Consider the following 22,454-nt stretch of genomic DNA (forward strand, 5'->3'; position numbering starts at 1 on the left):
TGCAGAATAAAATGTGTCAATGGTGTCAATAACTTCAGCATAATTCCTGATAAGTAGGACACCCTGTATATGTGTGTGTGGAGGTTGATGAAAAATTAAAAAATACATACATTGAACATATATTCAAGCATTCGCAAGCAACTATTCAGCAAACAGAAAATTATGAAAAGCATCCAAAGGATAATTTTGAAACAGCTGAAATATTTTTACATTAGAATATTTATTTCTCAAAAGCTCCCTTGAGTATAGAGAGCCTTGGAAGAAATTTCTTTAACTATGATTTACATCACTTTCAGTCACTCTTATAAATTTCAAAAATAAAAATAAACATGATTACTTACCTATACTTGTGAATTGCAAATTTTTGGGATACAAGCAAGTTATGACAGACTTGGCACAATGCCTGTAAGACATATGGATCAGTAGACTGATCCACAGCCAACAGTAAATTTTGTACTCTTGTTGCATCGTTAAGCATTTCAATGCACTCGTCTAGTACCTAGAACAAGAGAAAATGAGTAAAATAAGGCTGGAAAATATTTTACTGCATACACAATTGCATATCTGAAATACAAATGTTTCCTTTATTTGTGTTAAATTTGCTTGTATGATATTGTGGAATAGAAGGATTTAAGTATATTTAGATATTACATCTACATTTTTCAACATTTCAACTAAGGCCGTGTTGATACCACTTTAATCTGATACCCATGTCAATTTCTTACAGATTCCAACCAATATCAATACTTGAAAATTACAATTAAAAGTTGTTCAAAATATACATTAATATTAGCATGTAAGTATTCCATTCTAATTATGTGCATCAATTTACAAAGATTTTCGCTTTAAAATATTTGATGATTACATAAAAATCTCAGTCATTTTTGGCTAAATGTCACAATGAGGATGAGTACTGATGTGATGAAATTAATGAAGTGGCACTCACAAATAACACATATGCCCAGGCTGGGATTCGAAACTAGGACAACTGGTATCACAGTGAGCAGTGCAAACCAATCTGCCACGAGGCAGGCTACACAATACATTAGGAACTCAAAATCATAGAAAATGAATCTATAATGTAATCCTTGAAAAATTCATTACCTGCATTTCTTCTCTTGCAGCAAAATTCCAGTCTTCATTTTCTGGTTCACTGTCAGAATCAGAATTTCCATTTTCTTGGTTATAAATGTGACTTCCAATTTTACTTATATTTACAGTTAAAATAGCCAATATCTGTAAGTAATTTAGAACTCCAGGACTTTCGCACTCTCTGGTGAAACCTAAAATACAAATGGACAATGTAAGACGTACATAATAAACTAATAATTATGAACGCATAAATATTGTTCATCAAATATAAAATGGCAAATTTTTCATGAAGAAATTTAGTGATTCATTTATTACCTAATTATGTTATGTTGCTATACTTATGTTGTGTTTATAACTCTCTAAGACACTGCATTCTTGGAACTTTATTTTACAAACATTATGAATTTATTACAGACTACTTACATATAGAAATATTGGAAAAATGAAATTAGCTGTAACTATTGCTGAAGCACTACCAATGAATCAATACTGTCACTATTAATTGTTGAAATGTACTAGAAATGACATTACAAAAGACCACTATACACTCAATCCCAGTGAAAACATTTGAAGGGCTCAGGTGTCAAACATGGTGACATTTTGGTCATTTTTGAGTTACCAAGTAAAAAGAGCCATCCTTCAATTTTCGAAAGAAATTGCCATGTCATACAATTTGCTTTGGACTCAGTGAAGCCTTGTGAAATTTGTAAATACAACACAAAACAATTTATCTACAGTATAGCTTCTAATAACACTTTTTCTTAATGAACACAGAAATGAACAAAATGTCACTTACCACGTTTTACACCTGAGCCCTTCAGTTAAAATTAAAATGTAGGATGAAATTAACATGGCAAAACATTTAGTAGGCACCATTAATTTTATTGTATGCTAAAAAGTTTGGTCGCTACCATTAATTCTATTGTATCTCAGTAGGAAAATGAAGCACTTCTTGCAAGAGGAAAACCTGATTTCTCATGCAATTAATTACCTACACTAAGGAAAAATAAAATACAGAATGAGGGGGGGGAAAGCAGTAATAATGAGAAAAAAGAATAGGAAGGGGCAATTAACAAATGTCCACTTTCATACAAGTACAGTAAGTATTAACTTATTGTATTTCACACCACTTCCACTTACTTAATATATCCTTTGTAACACCAGGCAAAAATAAGTCTATGTTGCACAATGCTGTCATAATACATACCAAAATGTTTCTTTGCCAGACACAGAACAGAAAATAACAGCCACGTGGTTGATGGAACTGACAATTCAGATGTATGTTTTTCTCCAGAGGTGCGTAATGCATCTAACAGATGAAGAAAAGGAAAATGTGGCAAATTTCCCAATGCTGGAATCACAAACATGTAGACTGGTTCTGTAAATTGCGGTGCCAAGATGTGCTCGCACAGTCCTCGTAGGACAACAGAGCTGCAAACAAATCATGCAGTCATTGTTTATAATTCTCTTAAATGAATTTAGTTGCAAAATTACATTTCATATTGCATAGTCACAAATAAAATATATGTTGTAAGAAGTTTCTTGTACATTAAATGTATGAGTGAGTAAGTATGGTGGTTGGATACAGGTTGCATCCATTGTTTTTTTTATGGGAAGAGTAGAAAACAAAAAATGCTTAATTTTTCACATACTATCTACTCTGATATAAATAACAGATACTAGGGATGCGATGAAGCTGAAAATTTACCGATGCCAATGTATTCACTGATAATTTTTGGACCTGATACCGATGCTGATATTTAACGGATTTAAATGCATAAGATTATTCAACAGAAATGGGATGTTATTTTCAGCATGACAAATAAATTTGATATGTACATTTCTATTGCATATTTATGTATATACATATATATTCTCAAGAGATGCAAATGTACATTTGCATCTACATCTACAAAGAGAACCTGTAACGAGTGCACTCACGGTCCCCGAAATGACGTGTCAATCATACCCCTGCACGGGGCCAACGTCGTTATGTGTACGGGAAACCGGTCGTGACTCACGGTCCAGTTATCAAGTTCGGTACTGAGACGGTCGTTTATTGTCATACTATTGCGAGGCGGAGATTAATACCTTGAAATGTTACACTGTTTTGTTTACCTTTGATATGTAGATTCGAACATTCATAACACACTAATAGCATAATATCCGGTACCTGAAAAACGTCAAATAACAACACTGACGAACGGTAAAAGAGTGAATATATATTGTAACAACAAAAAATATTGCAATCAACAACTGTTTACAAAGCCTCCTCACTCTCACAACATTCACGCTATCTCTCTTTCACACACATGAGGTATTTTTACATGTGAAGTATGGATACAAATCATGGATCTCATTGACATATCATTCCTTTTAATTTTTAAACCTTTATGTGAATTTAGGGCATTCGTCTGCCAGCTCCTGTGCTCTTTTAAATTAACTTAAGTGCCAGCCCTCGGAAAGCGATTAACTAAGACAATTGGGTCGGCGTGGTTAAATCTTTCGTTCGACTGAACGTTTGCACCCAGTCGTAAGCACGACTTTATACAAGTTTCTCGGACGGGGGTATTACACACAAGCCTCTCTCGTCCAATGAGAACAACTACACAATTACATAGTGATGCAAAAACTTAATTGGCTCCAGCTGCCGGAATCCACAAATCAATCGTCGGCGCGAGCAAAAATTACCTTAAAAACCACTATGCAACAAATAATACTATTTCACGCACACGACCTTGCAATAAAAACAACTACGCTTTCCACAATTAAAAAGGACTCATCAGTCAACTATTGACAAATTAAATGGCGCGACGGGGCGGTCGGTTACACAAGAAATGGAGCACACTTTGACAATTTATACTAAATATTAAAGAAATGAAATGGAGCTTCTAACCCTGAATGCAGACAATTAAATTAGAACATCTGAACATGAAATTACCCTTTTTTATAACAATACCAAAACAATTTTTAGACGCGGAAGTTAGGTTTGGGTTTTCCTGAGTAACTTTGCAAATAAGTGAGACGTCGGCGTTAACTGTACGGTGTTGATACTAACGGCGCACGTTTACATGTACATGAGACCCTCTGAAGTATACTGTACCAGACTCTGCTACATGGCGTGGTCGTTCATCTCTCCTGGACGCGGGACTTGCACACGGTTTCTTTGTGGCGAAATTGTCCTCCGAGGTCGATCGCGACGAAGAATAATTGCGACGATATGGTGTACTTGCACCTCCTCAGAACTTCGGGCGTTCCTCTTGTCACTAGCGTCGGGTGTACGTGGTCACGCGTCGGTTCGGAATCTCTCTGGTGACGGGCTTCGATTCGGCGTCGTCTGGAAGCGTCGTTCTGGAGTCGTCCTTCAATCTCTCCCTCTGTCTTCGATCGGCGTCGTTCTGGAGTCGTCCTTCGGGCTTTGGTTGGGACGTCGATCTGAAAGCGTCCTTCGGGCTTTGGGCAGTGTTTGGTTTCGGCGTCGTCTGACTGGCTTCGGCGTCGTTGCAGGTGTCAGGGAAGCGACGGCCTCCCTTCTCTATCTTCTTTAGCCCTCCATCCTTATGTAGTCCACGCTTGGCAAAAACAAATCACCGCGTAATCTTCACCAAAATAAGGCGCACACTGGTAACCCTCTATCTGCGATTCGCTCACAGTACGTAAGGAAACAAAGTTCACGGACACAAAACAATGATCACGCGAGAGTGTAGCGCGGAGATGCTCTCTCTATGAAATCCGGGTAAAAACTGTTTCTGGAATCATAGTACTGCCTATATATAAGAGATTCGAATTCTTCCGTTGAAAATGACGCTCAAGTGGCTTGGCTTCTGTTTCAGAGGGGTGGAAATGACCTCTCTCCATTGTCTTGAAACGCGGTCAGCGACGCGTCCTGGATCCTTGCAGGCTTGAGCTCCAGCTGGTCTTCCTGGTCATCCGTGAACATGGGTTCGAACGCCTGCTGCGACTCGAGCCCGGTAGCGGCGAAAATAATCTTTCCTTATCTCCGTGTTGGTGCAAATATGTCATGTTCTAAGCGGCGGCTGTCACTCAAGAAAAACCCGTCCCCAGCTTCCGACGTCTGGCTCGGATACAAGTTTATCCACAAAATAAGTCAAACCTCACAATTTCATGTTTGTGCATAAAATGAATCAATAGACAAAAATTAATTTATATCGAACTGCGTTTCACATGTCACTAGATACCGTGACATCTCGCCCTCCTTCCGATCAAAAAATTCTGTAGGCGAATAAAATTTTTTACTAATCAGGGGCATGAAATTTTGACTACAAATTTTTTAACACCCTGTACAAGAAAAGTAAACCAGTTCGATAACACAAAACACATGATATAAATGATACCTCCAATTTTCATAATAAATATACATATTATGCACTCTGGGTATGGTAAAAGGTAAAAGGTAAAGTATTCCCCTGTGCTTAGCACCACGCCATGAAGGCGTATAGGGGGTGTGGGGGTAACGCCCGCAATGTTATTTTATACTTCTAAAATGGCGCGATGTCGCTTAACCATGTCTCGCCATCCCATTCCTCCCTTCGGCGCTGACGACCTGACGGCCCCGGCTGTGGAGACGTGTTGCTGGGATTCGGCCCGTTCGCGTTTCGCGTCGGGCTCCTTTGAACCCTCGGCGGGCTGCGCCTTGTGTGCCCGTTGTCAGAACGCGGGCTCTCCGGTCTACTGTCGGGGTGACGTTGATAATAACCATTGTTCACTCGCCCGTTGGAAAAGTTGCTGTCGTTGCTGTGGTTATAGTGGCCCGGCGAACTGCGAGTCTGACCACCTCGACGTCTCTGTCCCCGATAGTGGCGTCTCTGTCGTGGCGAAGGCGGATCATCTCGAAACTGGCGAACTCCGGCTCCTGGAGCGCGTTGCTGCCCATCGTACCTCCTCTGGACGAAATGGACGCGTGGGTGCTTGTTCCCCCGGTTTCCTTCATCCTCCGGTCGCCTCCTTTTGTTCCATCTGTCACTCTTTGTCCTCTCGCGTTCCTCTTCGCACTGGTTTAGGTTCTCGAGCGTGAGCGACATGGCTTCTGCATCGAAAACGCACGCCCCGTTGAGATGCCGTCTTATCTCTTGCGGGTAATGATAAATTAGGGCCGCAATTATCTCCGATGTGGTCATCTGTGGCTGGAGAGCCTGGAACTCATTGAACTTACGCCAGAAATATTGTGAAAAAGTAAGTCCCCCGTTCCTGTCGTACCTCTCGTTCCTCAGCTGGATGAGCATCCTTTCTACTTGCATAGGGCGCTGAAAGTGTGTCAGGAACGCTTCCCTAAACGCCGAGTATGAATGAAAGTGTCTTTCATTCCGATCCAGCCAGTTCTTTGCCCGATCTTGCATTAGGCCTTTCAGCACGAGTAATCGCTCCCCATCCGCAAGTCCTAACTCCCGCGCTGTTGCTTCGAATTCCTCGATGAAGGCAGACGGCAAAATCCTGTCGGCCCCGGAGAACTTCTTGAAATGTTTCTTATATTCCGGCGGGAACAGAGCTCTTCTCGTTGGTGCTGGTTCAGACCATATATCTTCCCGGTTTGAAGTTTGGGCTTCGAACGGTCGCGGCGATGGAAGATGTAGTCCAGGTTCCACTTCGCTTCCCCCGTTGACAAGCGTAGTCGGTCTTGCGTCACTCGCGCGCCTTGAAGACGAGGGGACCGCAGCTGGCTGTGGTGACGTCATGGCTGCCGGCTCTCGCGATGATTCCGGGACGTCAGCTACGTTCAATTGTCGCAGTTTATCCTCGATTTCCTTTATCTTGTCGGAATTCCCTTCCGCTATGCTCGCTGCTCGCCGCACTTGTCGCTCGAGGGCATCGTTGCTCCGATTACAGGCTGACTCCAGCTGTGCACATTGTTGGCCGATGTGTTGCAAAGCTCCTTCCTGCTCAATTACGCTCTGCGCCAGTGTTGCCACCTTGGCTTCCTGTTCATCGATGCGAGCGTCGGTCCTGGCGATCCTGGCTTCGATTCGAGCCTCGGATTCTTGAATCGTCTGAAGGAGTCGTTGCGTTATTTCTTCTCCGGAGGCGCGAACCGTCCCTTGGAGGCGTTCTTCCATCCCTCGTACATCGGTCTGCATCCCTTGCACCTCAGCCTGCAATCCCTGGATGTTGGTTTGGACTCTGGTTTCCAACCCCTGGATGTTGGTCCGCATCTCGGTCTGCATCCTGGTTTCCATTCCTTGCATGTTGGTCCGCATCTCGGTCTGCATCCTGGTTTCCATTCCTTGGAGCATCTGGAGGACCAGCTGGAATTGGTTGGCACCACTGCCACTTCCTACGTCATCTTGTTCCTTGCTGTGGTCGCTGTCCGCACGTGACGATGTACCCCCCTGGGCACTTGGTATCTCCCTTTCCATTCCTGGCGGGCTCTTGCACTGGAGACAAACCGGTCCGGAATCTCCCTCGCTGTCGACTTCGAAATCATAAAATTCCTGCCCACAAACCTTGCAAACCATCATGACGTCACTCTTGTTCAAACAGTCTATGCGACGATTTCTTAATCTCATGAAGGCCTTTCCTTAATTATCTGCTCTATCTTCTGTCGCACCTTGGAACAGTTACGCAAACTTACGCGAGCTCACACAAAATGTGAATTACGAATCGATACATAAAAAGAAAAGGGAGGTCCGTCGGGAATCCCTTATCCCGCAACTCAGCCTGATGCCATAAATTATGCCAACAACCAAAAAAGTACACAAAAAAGTACATAAAAATGCCCTATGCAGCTGCCCTTGCTGCTTTCGCCGAAAAAATATCTGCCCTATTGTTACCAATTACGCCCAATAACGTGTCCTTACACGTGAACCTACGACAAATACATGAAGATAACCCTCGAAATACAAAAAGAAAAACACACAATCATCAGGAACCTAACACAAGAATTTTATGCATGACGTATACAACAATGAAATTTCTACCGCTCTCGCAACCTGGCTTTCCTGGAAAGACATGACAAAAGTTGCCGTCCCATGTTCGCGGCGCCAAATGTAACGAGTGCACTCACGGTCCCCGAAATGACGTGTCAATCATACCCCTGCACGGGGCCAACGTCGTTATGTGTACGGGAAACCGGTCGTGACTCACGGTCCAGTTATCAAGTTCGGTACTGAGACGGTCGTTTATTGTCATACTATTGCGAGGCGGAGATTAATACCTTGAAATGTTACACTGTTTTGTTTACCTTTGATATGTAGATTCGAACATTCATAACACACTAATAGCATAATATCCGGTACCTGAAAAACGTCAAATAACAACACTGACGAACGGTAAAAGAGTGAATATATATTGTAACAACAAAAAATATTGCAATCAACAACTGTTTACAAAGCCTCCTCACTCTCACAACATTCACGCTATCTCTCTTTCACACACATGAGGTATTTTTACATGTGAAGTATGGATACAAATCATGGATCTCATTGACATATCATTCCTTTTAATTTTTAAACCTTTATGTGAATTTAGGGCATTCGTCTGCCAGCTCCTGTGCTCTTTTAAATTAACTTAAGTGCCAGCCCTCGGAAAGCGGTTAACTAAGACAATTGGGTCGGCGTGGTTAAATCTTTCGTTCGACTGAACGTTTGCACCCAGTCGTAAGCACGACTTTATACAAGTTTCTCGGACGGGGGTATTACACACAAGCCTCTCTCGTCCAATGAGAACAACTACACAATTACATAGTGATGCAAAAACTTAATTGGCTCCAGCTGCCGGAATCCACAAATCAATCGTCGGCGCGAGCAAAAATTACCTTAAAAACCACTATGCAACAAATAATACTATTTCACGCACACGACCTTGCAATAAAAACAACTACGCTTTCCACAATTAAAAAGGACTCATCAGTCAACTATTGACAAATTAAATGGCGCGACGGGGCGGTCGGTTACACAAGAAATGGAGCACACTTTGACAATTTATACTAAATATTAAAGAAATGAAATGGAGCTTCTAACCCTGAATGCAGACAATTAAATTAGAACATCTGAACATGAAATTACCCTTTTTTATAACAATACCAAAACAATTTTTAGACGCGGAAGTTAGGTTTGGGTTTTCCTGAGTAACTTTGCAAATAAGTGAGACGTCGGCGTTAACTGTACGGTGTTGATACTAACGGCGCACGTTTACATGTACATGAGACCCTCTGAAGTATACTGTACCAGACTCTGCTACATGGCGTGGTCGTTCATCTCTCCTGGACGCGGGACTTGCACACGGTTTCTTTGTGGCGAAATTGTCCTCCGAGGTCGATCGCGACGAAGAATAATTGCGACGATATGGTGTACTTGCACCTCCTCAGAACTTCGGGCGTTCCTCTTGTCACTAGCGTCGGGTGTACGTGGTCACGCGTCGGTTCGGAATCTCTCTGGTGACGGGCTTCGATTCGGCGTCGTCTGGAAGCGTCGTTCTGGAGTCGTCCTTCAATCTCTCCCTCTGTCTTCGATCGGCGTCGTTCTGGAGTCGTCCTTCGGGCTTTGGTTGGGACGTCGATCTGAAAGCGTCCTTCGGGCTTTGGGCAGTGTTTGGTTTCGGCGTCGTCTGACTGGCTTCGGCGTCGTTGCAGGTGTCAGGGAAGCGACGGCCTCCCTTCTCTATCTTCTTTAGCCCTCCATCCTTATGTAGTCCACGCTTGGCAAAAACAAATCACCGCGTAATCTTCACCAAAATAAGGCGCACACTGGTAACCCTCTATCTGCGATTCGCTCACGGTACGTAAGGAAACAAAGTTCACGCGAGAGTGTAGCGCGGAGATGCTCTCTCTATGAAATCCGGGTAAAAACTGTTTCTGGAATCATAGTACTGCCTATATATAAGAGATTCGAATTCTTCCGTTGAAAATGACGCTCAAGTGGCTTGGCTTCTGTTTCAGAGGGGTGGAAATGACCTCTCTCCATTGTCTTGAAACGCGGTCAGCGACGCGTCCTGGATCCTTGCAGGCTTGAGCTCCAGCTGGTCTTCCTGGTCATCCGTGAACATGGGTTCGAACGCCTGCTGCGACTCGAGCCCGGTAGCGGCGAAAATAATCTTTCCTTATCTCCGTGTTGGTGCAAATATGTCATGTTCTAAGCGGCGGCTGTCACTCAAGAAAAACCCGTCCCCAGCTTCCGACGTCTGGCTCGGATACAAGTTTATCCACAAAATAAGTCAAACCTCACAATTTCATGTTTGTGCATAAAATGAATCAATAGACAAAAATTAATTTATATCGAACTGCGTTTCACATGTCACTAGATACCGTGACAAACCTTTAAGAAGAACATACATTCTCAAGAGATTTAACATTACTACATATTAATATTATTTAATGCTGGCAGATTTAACTTCAGAAACACGAGTTTTGGAAGCATTTCTGGAAGTAACCTACTTCTTCTGTTATCGCAAATCTGTCCAGCAACACCGAACGCTGATGCAGCAGGTATGCCCAAGTATTTTCTCACCACTTGCTTGAGGTTTGGATACTCATTTTTGAATTTCCAATACAACAGCGGATCCTGGTCACGTGGAATAGTTGGTTCAGCAATATACTGTTCTATTTCTGATTTTGAGGTAGGTTGATCCTCTGAATGAGAGTTTGCAATAATTTTATTACAAAAACTCTGCAATGACGACGAATCATAACCTAATTTTCAATAAATATTACAAAATTAAAATATAAAACATATTAGAAGGTCTGTACCGGTTTAAATATTGGGTTTTTGCAGATGTCGATTCTGCCAATTTTCATACATCTGTAATCGGCTTCGGCGCATCCCTAACCGATACGTTGTATTATTATTCTGTATAACATTATTGAGAGCGACCCATTGAAGTGCAGACTGGCACATCAGTGTTTGCACTATCGGCAAGCGAGGCACTCATGGCCATTTGTCGGCATCGTAGTGTCGATGAAGCAAGTCCAAAACAGTTCCTGTGATTATTTTAAAAAGTGATTTACTTACCAAATTTATAAAAAAAAGGTGTTCAAACTAGTCGCCTACAATGTGCACACATTTTTGGTACATCTTTACTAAGACACTCACTAACGTTAAGTTGACAAAGGGGCTAGAAACTGGTTTTTACGAAGGTCCTGAAAGTAGACACAAGACTGTGAAGTGATAATGGTCCTTGTTTTGCATTATGTGGCCTGTTTATTAGTCTGGCGACTGTGAAGTGATAGGGTACTTGTTACGTATTGTGTTTTTTCTAGCGCATCCAACTGCAAAGTGTGTTATGGCTCAGCAAATGTTCTCTACTGCACAGCATGTATTTATTTATGATTCATGTGTGTTAAATCAATCAGCACGTGAAGTTCAAAGGCAATTTGAAAGAAGATTCAATGATGTAGACATGTTGTAAATAAATCACTCTTTAAACTAGTTATGGAAACTTGCACGTTTGATTCACGGACTATCTACAGGGCCGACATATGGTCGTGAGCACCTCGCTTGCCAATAGCTCAAACACTGATGTGGCAGTTTACTCTTCAATGGATCACTCTGTATTAGTCTGCTCAAGCAAGTAACCACAATCACATAATTCAAACCATCAATCTGACTTACTCAGTCTCGACTTATGAAAGTAAAGACAAGTAACTGATTATCTAGATGCAACATGAAATGAACAGTAACCAACCTGTAGTCCGTTCCCGAAGATTGGGATATCAAATGAAGTGGTCGGGTTAGCATTTCAAATATACAGCCTGCTAAAGGTGTTGGTGGTTGAGGGCTGCTCTCCAACAAAGGTGGTATTTTTTGATCAATTAGACTACGCACATGTCTAAAATAACCTGAAAAAGATGCCATGCTATATATTCATTATTCTAAAAAAATCACAATAACTCAGAATATGAAAAATGAAAATTCACAATCTGAATGCATTTAATATATTTTTTATGTATTACTTGTGATCATCTATATATTACTAAGCAGTCTTTGGATGTAATAATTACTTTTTGAGTAACAGTAACTGCAACTTAGTTACTTTTAAAAATAAACTTTCCAAATATTGCTAAGATTCCTGAAGAATGGTCAATGAATAAAAACTCAATAATAGAGTTAATTCTACTACACTTGGGGGTGAGTCACACTTGTACTTCAATAATGGAGCATTTTCAAATTGACCAGAAGAGTTGCAAACATTAGAATGTACACACACAATGGCAAAAATATATACCATGTAAATTTATTGTAGTTTTATCCACTCACATAGAAACAACAAGTTTTAAACCTTCCTGTGGATACCAATTTTTATGTATTTTCCAACAGTTTAAGTGCTCTTGTATTAAAATTTAGCACCTGAAGAAGCCATGTGAACTAGATGAAATATAGGAAAACAAGCTTATGACATGTCAAGGTGAGTATATTTTTGTGTATTATGATGTTGGCAGCTGGCAAGAGCAAAGCTTTAATTAACATACTTGCTTAATGTTTTTCTCACTAATGTTTCAAAGATACAAATTCTTTGAATTTTTCTTATTTACCAACACTTTTCTGTGACATTTAACTCAGCACAACGAACACTCACAAAGAACACCAAGAACACCCATGTTCAGACCAGGATTCAAACCTGGGACCCCTAGCATTGTAGCATGTTTTCCTAACCACTCCACCACAGAGGTCAGCAGTTACAAATTGTGTATTAACTGCAAAAGCATTAGATGTTATGATGTATGTATGATGGTCATTTGAATCAAAATTGACTTTTATCTGAAACCTAGATGAGATATCTGAATCTTGCAGAAGGGTGAAATCCTGGAACTTCCTCTGACACAGATATTTATATATCACTAACCACGCTTAGTGAACATCGCACTACAAAGCCAGGGGTCCCAGGTTCGAATCCTGGCCTGGGCATGGTTGTTTGTGAGTGTCCATTCATCAATTTCATCATATCATCACTTATCACCACCTTTGCAAATTAGTCGAAGTGGCACAAAAGGTGACATAAAATAAACCAAATCAATCACACTTATTGAGAGGCAAACTCTCTTAAATATTGAAATACAGACTACAGCGATATTATTTTTCACACTTAATATACAGATTGAGCCTAAGAGAAATAGACAGTTTCAAACTTTTACAGAAACAAGAGTTTTAATAAGATGGCTTAAATACTTACATGGTGGGAAGAGTATGACCTAAAATTTACATGGCTAAGTTACAAATGTTGTATGTGTGAACTTTTTGTAACATGACAGATATCAAGTTCTCCTCTTCCACGACTTTTCCTCTTGCAGTGACAACCAATTTCCTCAAATTTCTTGATCCAATAGTAAATGGACTGCCTTGTGGATGGTTGTTTGCTATACCGTGTTCTAAAACGACGTTGTATGACAGTAACAGAATTTGTTTCAAATTCAAGACTTTTCTACCACAGAATGACTTTTCTACCTGACCAGCGGCCATATTGCTTGACTGGCATCAAGGACACTCACGTGATGCTGATGTCACAAAAACAAACTAAAAGTGGAGGTCGTAAACTTGAAGACTTTCTCTATAAAACAGTACTAAATGCTTCCTGATAAAACAAACAGCTTTTGATATATGAAGTGTTAAATCTGTTTAGTTCTTTTATGCTCATCCTGTATTCCACAAGGTTATTACAAGCATAAGAAAAAACTGTTTTCTTATGCTTGTAATAACCGTAAACTACAGGAAAATAATTCTATCATGCAAGCAATGCGTACATACAAGAAAAACTGTATTCCACACCTTATCACAATTGAAAACCATTACGCATTCAAAAAACATACATATACAACTGTTTGACACCTTACTGTATTCTTATTTTGATGTTCTCGTAAGGGGAAAAAATATGAACTAACCTTTTCTAATCAAATATGTAAATATCTGTGTCAGGTGGCTAGTAGCCCTATTAAAGCCTAATGCACGCTGAGCAGTCTCCCATGAAGTGAATACTTCAACTGTCCGAAGAGGCACTGCTATAAGATCTCTGCTACCAGTATCAATAGAAGCCACCATGTGTGAGAGACTAAGATGCAACAATTTTTGTATCCTCCAACACCATAGGTTGTTTGGGTTCACTGTATGCTGGAGAACAGTTTCCTGGCATTTCAACAGTTGTTGGCATAACCATATCTGTAAACAAACAAGTTTAATTAATCGTTAATTTCTGAATGAAAAGATGGAAAAAAAAATACTTAGTACTCAAGATGTATTACATTCTCTACTCAAAAACTTAATAATGCTAAAGATATGCAGTCTTCTATTTACCAGAAATAGGAAATCACTTCTACCTTGAAATATGTTTGTTATACAGTTAACAAAGGTAGAAGGATGACTGATGATGATTCTCGCTGAATGTAAAAACAGAAGAAAATCTGGTGTTCAATATCAGAACACCATAGTTTAACCTTTAGGAGCCCAATCGTCTCGATCGAGACGTTCTGTCAAGGTCGTAGTTTTTACGTTATAACTTCGCTATTTTTGGTTAGAATTTCGATTTTCTTTTTTCATATTGTTGTTAACACATGTATTTAACAGAAATGATTGTTGCACGTTTTTCCTTTTCATGAAAATGGCGGGAAAAAGGAGACTTCTTTTTTGTGTCTCTTTTTAAGGGAAAATTTTGCCGACAAAGGAAGGCAGCCTTTGTTGTTCTAAAGCAATGCGTTTCCCTCAATCCTGGAAACTGCATTGGAAGGAAGTTTGTATATCGGTACCCGAGGTCAAAAGGAATGTTTTCCGTGCGGGAGCAAGCGGGAGTTGGGGAGGGGGAAGAGGGGTTGTTGAAACTGCGTCGTAATAATGTAAGTTCGAGGCACGCTGAAGAAAAGCCTTTGTTCTTGAGCACAGTGTTTCACAAATGGCTACAAAGGTTACCCTGCATTGTCTAAAAATAGAATTTGGAAGTAGCTGCAAGAATTGGCATGCTTTTGTCACTCCATTCTAGCTTTTCCTCCTGGAAGATTGTGCGTAGCTGAGACACGTTTTGTGCCCAAGTGCCAAAGATTTTTTGAGTGAAGTGTGACTCTTCCCAATCATATGATAATGATGCAAATATTTTTCTGTTTCTTACATGCCAGTGATAATTTCTATTTGCATGTTGATCTTTTCATGTACTTTTTTCCAGGGGCAGGGGGGAGGAAACCCCATTTTTTTTAAAAAAAAAAAGATTTGGGGGGATTTCCCATTCCCCCCTCCATATATACGCCGAATGTGCATAAATTTTATATCGTCTGAATCTGTGATTCATTCCGCGTACAACGGTATATCATTCATTCCTCTAGGGCAATTAGCCTCTGAGCTACAGTTATTTCAAGGTACCACTGCATTTTGAAGCTTGAATCAGTGGTGTGCTGACCATTCCTTTTGGGGGTACAACTTGTGTTACATTGGTTATACGATAATAATGCAAATATTTTTCTGTTCCTTACATGTCAGCGATAATTTCCATGTGTATGTCGACACTGTCATGTACTTTTTTCTTGGGGGGAGGGGGGAAATTCCCATTTCTTTCTGAAACTTTGGAATTTTGAGTGTCCTCCCCTCCCCCCACCACATATACACCAAATTTGCATAAAGTTTATATAGTCTGAATATCTGGTTCATTCCACGTACAATGGTATATCACTCATCTCTCTAGGGCAATTAGCCTCCGATCTACACTCATTAATTGAAACACTGCATTTTGCTCAAAATCAGCTCGGGCATCAAGGGGGTTACATGTGAAAATGGCCTTGGGCTCCAAAAGGTTAAGACTGCATTGGGTGACCAACTTCTGTAACATATGGGTCATTCCATGTCAAATCGTCCAGAATTTTGTGAAAATGTCACCCACCATCCCCGATTTTGATGATTTTGATTGACATGGAATGACCCATACTTAACCCTAGAACACAAAACCTTGTGTGAGAAACGTAAACACAAAGCCATTTGTACATTTTACAACTAATTTTATAATTTTTTAAATCTACATAATTAATAACGTTTTATAATTTTTATGTTTGTGCTATTAGTTTATATTCTTATTATTTTAAAAAGAAATATTTTTATATTAATTTTAGGCTCATTATTTACAAAAAATATATTTTTCTTAGGGGTGCTGGGGAAAAATACAAAAAAAACTTTATTTGTTTAATAGTTAGTTAAATGTAATATCTTGTGAATCTAATCAAAATCCAATTTTACAAATATAAATCAGTTAGGTGCAAACTTGGAATATTAGTTTGAAAATTTAGAATTTGGAAAACGCTATGCTTCAAGGTGGAGAAGGAACCTTTGCAGAGCTAGAATGAATATACAGTATGATTATAACTATGATTCGCCTAGTCATTTTCTAATCATAGCATTCTGTCGCTCATCTTTATCTGCCCAGAGGTTGATAATGGGTGGTGACATAGGATCCCACTTTAAACTGTATGCCCAGTCCCGATTAGCTTCTCTGTGCAAAAAGTGGACTTAAAAACAAACCCATCTTTATCTGCCATGATTTCTGTTACCTTCATTTTAGCAAACAAAAGAAGAAGAAAAGGTAAAGTGTTCCCCTGTGCTTAGAACCACGCCATGAACGTGTATAGGGGGTGTGGGGGTAACGCCGCACACTTTCTTGATCCGGTCGTAAGTGGGGGTGATGTGATCAGCACCATGCCCCTGACCACCTTTACCCCCCAGGTTTCCCCAGGTACCCATGTTATTCGATGCTGGGTGGGCGCCGGGGCCACTTCCATCGTTAGAAAAGTTCCCGGATTTGAACCGGCCGGGGATCGAACCTGGGACCTTTAGCATGGTAGTCAGACGCGTTACCGACTGAGCCACCATGGCCAACACTTAAACATATTATTTAGAACAAAAATATACAAGTTCACATATCACGAAAGAAACTTACATTGTCACTAAACCCTCGTACCAATTATGATGAACCCTCCTATACAGATGCACATGAACAACATAGATGATTGTCTGACTGTTACAGACCTTATTTTAGTAAGCTAGGAAGGTACTAAGATGGGGGAAGTGCAAGCTAGCATTGTTCACTCTGGACAACTATATCATCTATTACAAAAAAAAATTGACAAAGGTTTTGTGTTCTAGGGTTAAGGCAGGTGGGTGACCGTGTCACCCCAACCCATCAACTGCCTTTAAAGTATGAAATACACTGGGAACTATACTGTGCATGCCTGCTGACGTTCTTTCCATGTCTTTGTTCTAAGCTCAGCTGCTTAGTTCAGCTGTACATCTAAGCGACAGTTAACGTCAGTATCATGGTTGAGTGACAGTTGTCTACCATGCGTCTAAATACACCATTACTGTCATGTTCTCTTTCGTCACCAACAAACACCTGTGTGTCCTCCTCCTCTTCTTTAATCCACCTCCATATACTGTAATATCTGAATATGCTTCATCCTCTGTCTTTCAACACTTTGACATTTTTCTTGTTACATATTTAGGCAGGTATTGACTTTAACTTTCTAATATTATATAGCTTAGAAATATAGCAGAACTACACAAATGAGCTTAGTACAAAGATAAAGAGAAATGTTCAGCTACATAAAAACATGCATATTATAGTTTACAGTGTTGCAAACTTGCATCCACGTGTCTAACAAAGGGTTAAAGTAAAATATTGGAACATTATAATTTCTCATTGATATTGGTAAAGCTGAATGGGGAATGCACATGGTGAACCATTCTTCAAGCATAAGACAATGTATATCATTGATTGATTGACTTGCTTTATTTTACTTCGCTTTTTGTGCCACTTTTGGCTAATTTGCGAAGATGGCGATGAGTGATGATATGATGAAATTGATGAATGGACACACAAACATCCATGCGGGCCTGCACACTGGATATCATGTGCTGGGGTCTTAATATAGCAATTTAAGAAATACTGAACTTACCAATCTTTGTGCATCATCACTGTTTTCCTTATAGAAAAACAACAATTTCTGGAGAAGGGTTGACAAAATGTTGTCCTCATGGGTTTTGTTTTGTATAGCTATTGCATGCAACTGATCAAACTCTTCTCTTAATTTTTGTCTTAAATGCAACCTCTCCAGGCACCCACGGAAGAACGCTTGTATAATAATTGCACTGGTATGTTTCTTTCTACATTCCTGTAAATAGTAATGGAAAACATTTACTGCAACTACCAAATACAGACAGACACAAGACCCACATTTACAGTTAAAAAATACAACATTGCAATAACACTGAACACAGTGGTACAGACAAACTGGTATGCATGGATTATAACTAAGACTAAAGAATTTCTCATATTGAATGTTTACATACTTGGAACTGAGCTAAAGAATGAGAAAAAACAATCACAATAATATATTTTAATAGAAAAATGAAAAAGAAAGAAAAGAGCAGGGTTTTTGAGAATTTGCCAAATTAAATTATGTATTTTGATAGTTATTTCATTATACTGCAATATTTTTCTTTATCCCAGATCAGCTAACAAATTATATCTAACCTAAGCACAATGCAACAGGCATATTTTATGATGTAGAGTTTATTGAAATAATATGATGAAATATGGGCATTGTTGTTATTCTTTTCTAAAAGAAGAAGACTACTTAAAGTGGTTTGATTTAAATCGGCTGTTTTTTTCTTTAAATCACCTTAAAGAAATATTTTACAGAATAATGTAAGTAAGGAATTTGTAGATATTGAATCATTTTTGGTGAAAATACATTAATCTCATAATCATTGAATAGTGCTTATTAGGCTCTAGAAAAAGAAAAAAGGAAACAAAATATTTTCTTTAAATCACCTTAAAGAAATATTTTACAGAATAATGTAAGTAAAATTTGTAGATATTGAATCATTTTTGGTGAAAATACATTAATCTCATAATCATTGAATGGTGCTTATTAGGCTCTAGAAAAAGAAAAAAGGAAACGAAATATATATGTACTGATAGGGCGAAGTTCATACGAAAGAGAATGTAATATGTAAACTGTACACACACTTATATTTCTCTCAATTTAAAATTCAATAATTAGAACATTTTGTGAAGAATAATATAGAAAATATTAATCATGTTAAACTGTAAATAGTGTCATTATCATTAAGCTGTAAATAAACATGGCAGCTGATATTTTGCAAACTACCGCTAAAAAAGAAAAAATCAACAAAATTCAGCTACAAAGACTATAAAAAATAACACAGTTATGTAGTACATCCAGAATGTTTTATTTTTCACTGGAAGAAAAATTACTGAAATTACTATAATTTCATGAACACATACAAAAAACATTTCCATCGTAGGTTCATATGTATACAGGGTGGTCCAAAAAGAACTTTACAACATTACAGAACTGGTTGTGGTGTCATTTTGTAAGGATATACATCAAGTTTGACTAGCATTGTGGAATAGTACCGAATTCCAGCACTGCAAGTGTTAGTTCCATTAAAAATGGCCACTTTCACAGGTCAAGACCGAGCTTACTGTGTTTTGGTTTGAAGAAACAAAGTCTGCAAAAATTGTGCAATGGTACTTCCATACCCACAATGGGAAATATCCTCCCAATAGGCCTACCATTTACCCTTGGCATAAGTGTTTTGTTGAGACTGTTGTTCTGGTCGAAAGAACTAATTCCCAGGATGTCCACAAGTTTCCGAAGCCATTGTTGAGCAAGTGAAGGAAAGCTTTGTTGGTAGTCCTACAAAGTCAACCTGTCATGCATCTCATGAGACCGGCATTCCACATACAACCATTCTGCAGGTTTGGCAACAAATTTGACTTCAGATGGGATGTCTACCGTATTGAACCGAAATAGCTTTTTTTAACTGAAACTTGATGCATTTCCTTACAAAATGACACCACGACCAGTTCAGTAACTTTTCTGAATAAATTTTTATACACTTACAAATTTGTAAAGTACTTTCTGGACCACACTGTACAGTATCAGAAACAGAAAAATGTATATTTACATTACATATACAGAGCATTCCCTGACATTCGCTACGAGACTTGGTGGCAAGCGGCCCGGCATCAGCGATTGCCTTTCCCGGTGAATGGGTCTGCGACAGTCGCACGCTACAGTTCTGTTTTTTTCACTCTCTCTGCCTTCGCTCTTTTTCCCTTTCTGTTGACGTTACAGACTGATGCCAGTATAACCCTCCCTCGGAAGTTGTGTTGTGTCCGTGTGTTGAAGATTGTAGCTTAATAAGGCACCACAAAAGTTTACATTACAACAAACGATTTATCTTGTCGAGTGTTACTTCGAAAAGAGGAATTGTGGAGAAGTGTGACGACGTTTTGCAACGAAATTTCCTGTGGAAAGAAAAATGGGGAAATCTAAAAAAATAAAGTATACAAAGACAATCCGCACACCATCCGTGAGTTAAAAGTGAGTATTGTACGAGAAATCGAGAGAATTACAGTAGACAAACTTGCACATGTAAAAAAAAAAAAAAGTGCTCCCCTGTGCATAGCACCACACCATGAAGGCATATAGGGGATGTGTGGGTAACGCACCACAATTTCTTGATCCGGTCATGAGTGGGGGTGATGTGATCAGCATCATGCCCCTGACTGCCTTTACCCCCCAGGGTTTCCCCCAGGTACCCATGATATTCAATGCAAAAGTTCCCGGATTTGAACCGGCTGGGGATCGAACCCAGGACCTTTAGCATGGTAGTGAGACGTGTTTCCGACTGAGCCACCACAGCAACTTGCACGTGTAAATGCCTATTTCCTTCGGAGATGCCAGGAATATGTTGCAGCAGAGGGACATCATTTTCAACACCTCCTGTAGTCAAGGTTAGTACACAATATGAAAACTGTAATTTTAATAGCCGACTCTAGAGACTGTCATGGACCCGTTCACCGGGAAAGACAAGCGCTGGTGCCGGGCCGCTTGCCGCTGAGTCTCGTAGCGAATGCTCTTTATGTATGTATGTATGTATGTGTGTGTGTGTGGTGTGTGTGTGTGTGTGTGTGTGTGTGTTTTTTTTTGTGTGTGCGCGCATGTAAGCAACTTTAAGCATGATCTTTTTTTTTAAAAAAAATTTATCCACCCAGCATATAGACCATTTTCTGAACAGTGAATATACATATCAATTTAGGGTTAAAGGAGTGGAATGGTGTCTGTTCTTTCAAAATAGACCATTCATTTCAAATGTAATCTAAAATATTTTTCTAATCATACATGATATAAATGTACTAAAAAAAATATATACCTACATACATTGTGTGCAACAGCACTATCTAAAATCCATGATCATAAAAAAAATGTCATTTTTTAAAAATGATTTCATATCTTACCTCCCTTTTCATGCGTTCCGTTTGAGCTCGTTGTAATAGAGTATCTCTGTGTTCCTTTTTGGTTGCTCCCCCTAGATTTTGTTCTGGTTTACGACGGAATTCTCCCTCAAAACTATACATCTTAAGATAGTTATGTCACCTGAAAGATGAAATAAAACAAAATCAGAAAAACTGAGAGCACAGCAGGTAAATGTCTCGAATTATTTGTGGGGACTTCTTACTTTTACGTAAATCTAGAAGTGACATTGACAGAAGTATTTATTGTTAAACATATCTGAAACTTCTTAAGGTTTCGGGTGCCACAGACGTCAACAAACGTGTTTAGTTGATAATTGCAATATTAATAACAAGAGTGGCAATATAAATTGTTTATTCACAAAAACATAGGTAATAACTTTCGGATTTACTCTGTTGTCCGGCAATACTTACAGTTTTCTAAAATAGTACGCAAACAATAATCCACCACAATTCTTCCTTGATACAAGAAATATGCATGTATTTATCTTTGCATTACGCAAACCTCTCTGAAGTTAATGACAAATCAAAAATTGCACTTCGAAAGTACTGAAGCAGCAAGCAGTCTCCTCATTTAATTTCATTTATCATGGCGTCTTGCGTAATTTCATTGTCACCAATCCTGAGAGATGATTAGTCAACTTCTTGTTTATAAAGAAAGGAAACTACGGCTTTGGTATTTTAATATTTCTCTGTATCGAATTTAATAATACAGTCTACAAATACTTTGTCAATATTAATTCCCTTCCTTCCTTGCTTCTTCTTTGTGATACAGTCGTCACAGTTTACCCAACCCAACCCAACCCCACTCATGTTTATTCCGGACCCTTCTTTCTTGGTTTTAAAAAAGGAATAACATTCACATCCTATAATAAATTTATACAAATGCATTTATAAATGAATTAATAGACGAGAAAATGAAGGTAAGAGAGAAGACCCGTGTAGAATGATAAAGTTGTGTGCATAAATATTACCATGCAAATTATCTCATGGCGGGTGGCGATGGTTAACTTGTCTGGAAGTATTTATGAATCCCATGCTACAGCGCCTTACCCATGATTTTGATTCTCGAGACACAACGTGTCTGTCATCAGAATTGTCCCGTACAC

General features: G+C 39.3%; 1 protein-coding gene across 1 annotated transcript in view; it reads right to left on the reverse strand.

Moving 5' to 3' along the window:
* LOC145995940 (ubiquitin-protein ligase E3C) overlaps nucleotides 1–22,117 on the reverse strand; it is a 42,086-nt gene extending 19,969 nt beyond the window's left edge. Inside the window, exons 1-8 of the mRNA XM_083132034.1 lie at nucleotides 21,760–22,117; nucleotides 21,331–21,469; nucleotides 17,954–18,169; nucleotides 13,916–14,189; nucleotides 11,725–11,878; nucleotides 2,300–2,523; nucleotides 1,105–1,283; nucleotides 342–499 (exon numbers count right to left, since the gene is read on the reverse strand). Of these exons, the coding sequence (XP_082988160.1) occupies nucleotides 342–499; nucleotides 1,105–1,283; nucleotides 2,300–2,523; nucleotides 11,725–11,878; nucleotides 13,916–14,189; nucleotides 17,954–18,169; nucleotides 21,331–21,450 (1,325 nt within the window). The 5' untranslated portion in view covers nucleotides 21,451–21,469; nucleotides 21,760–22,117. The remainder of the gene's footprint in view (nucleotides 1–341; nucleotides 500–1,104; nucleotides 1,284–2,299; nucleotides 2,524–11,724; nucleotides 11,879–13,915; nucleotides 14,190–17,953; nucleotides 18,170–21,330; nucleotides 21,470–21,759) is intronic.
* Nucleotides 22,118–22,454: the final 337 nt, after the last annotated feature.

This window comes from Lepisma saccharinum, chromosome 1 (genome assembly GCF_977018435.1).
Source record: "Lepisma saccharinum chromosome 1, izLepSacc3.1, whole genome shotgun sequence".
In the NCBI taxonomy this organism is placed as follows: Eukaryota; Metazoa; Arthropoda; class Insecta; order Zygentoma; family Lepismatidae; genus Lepisma; species Lepisma saccharinum.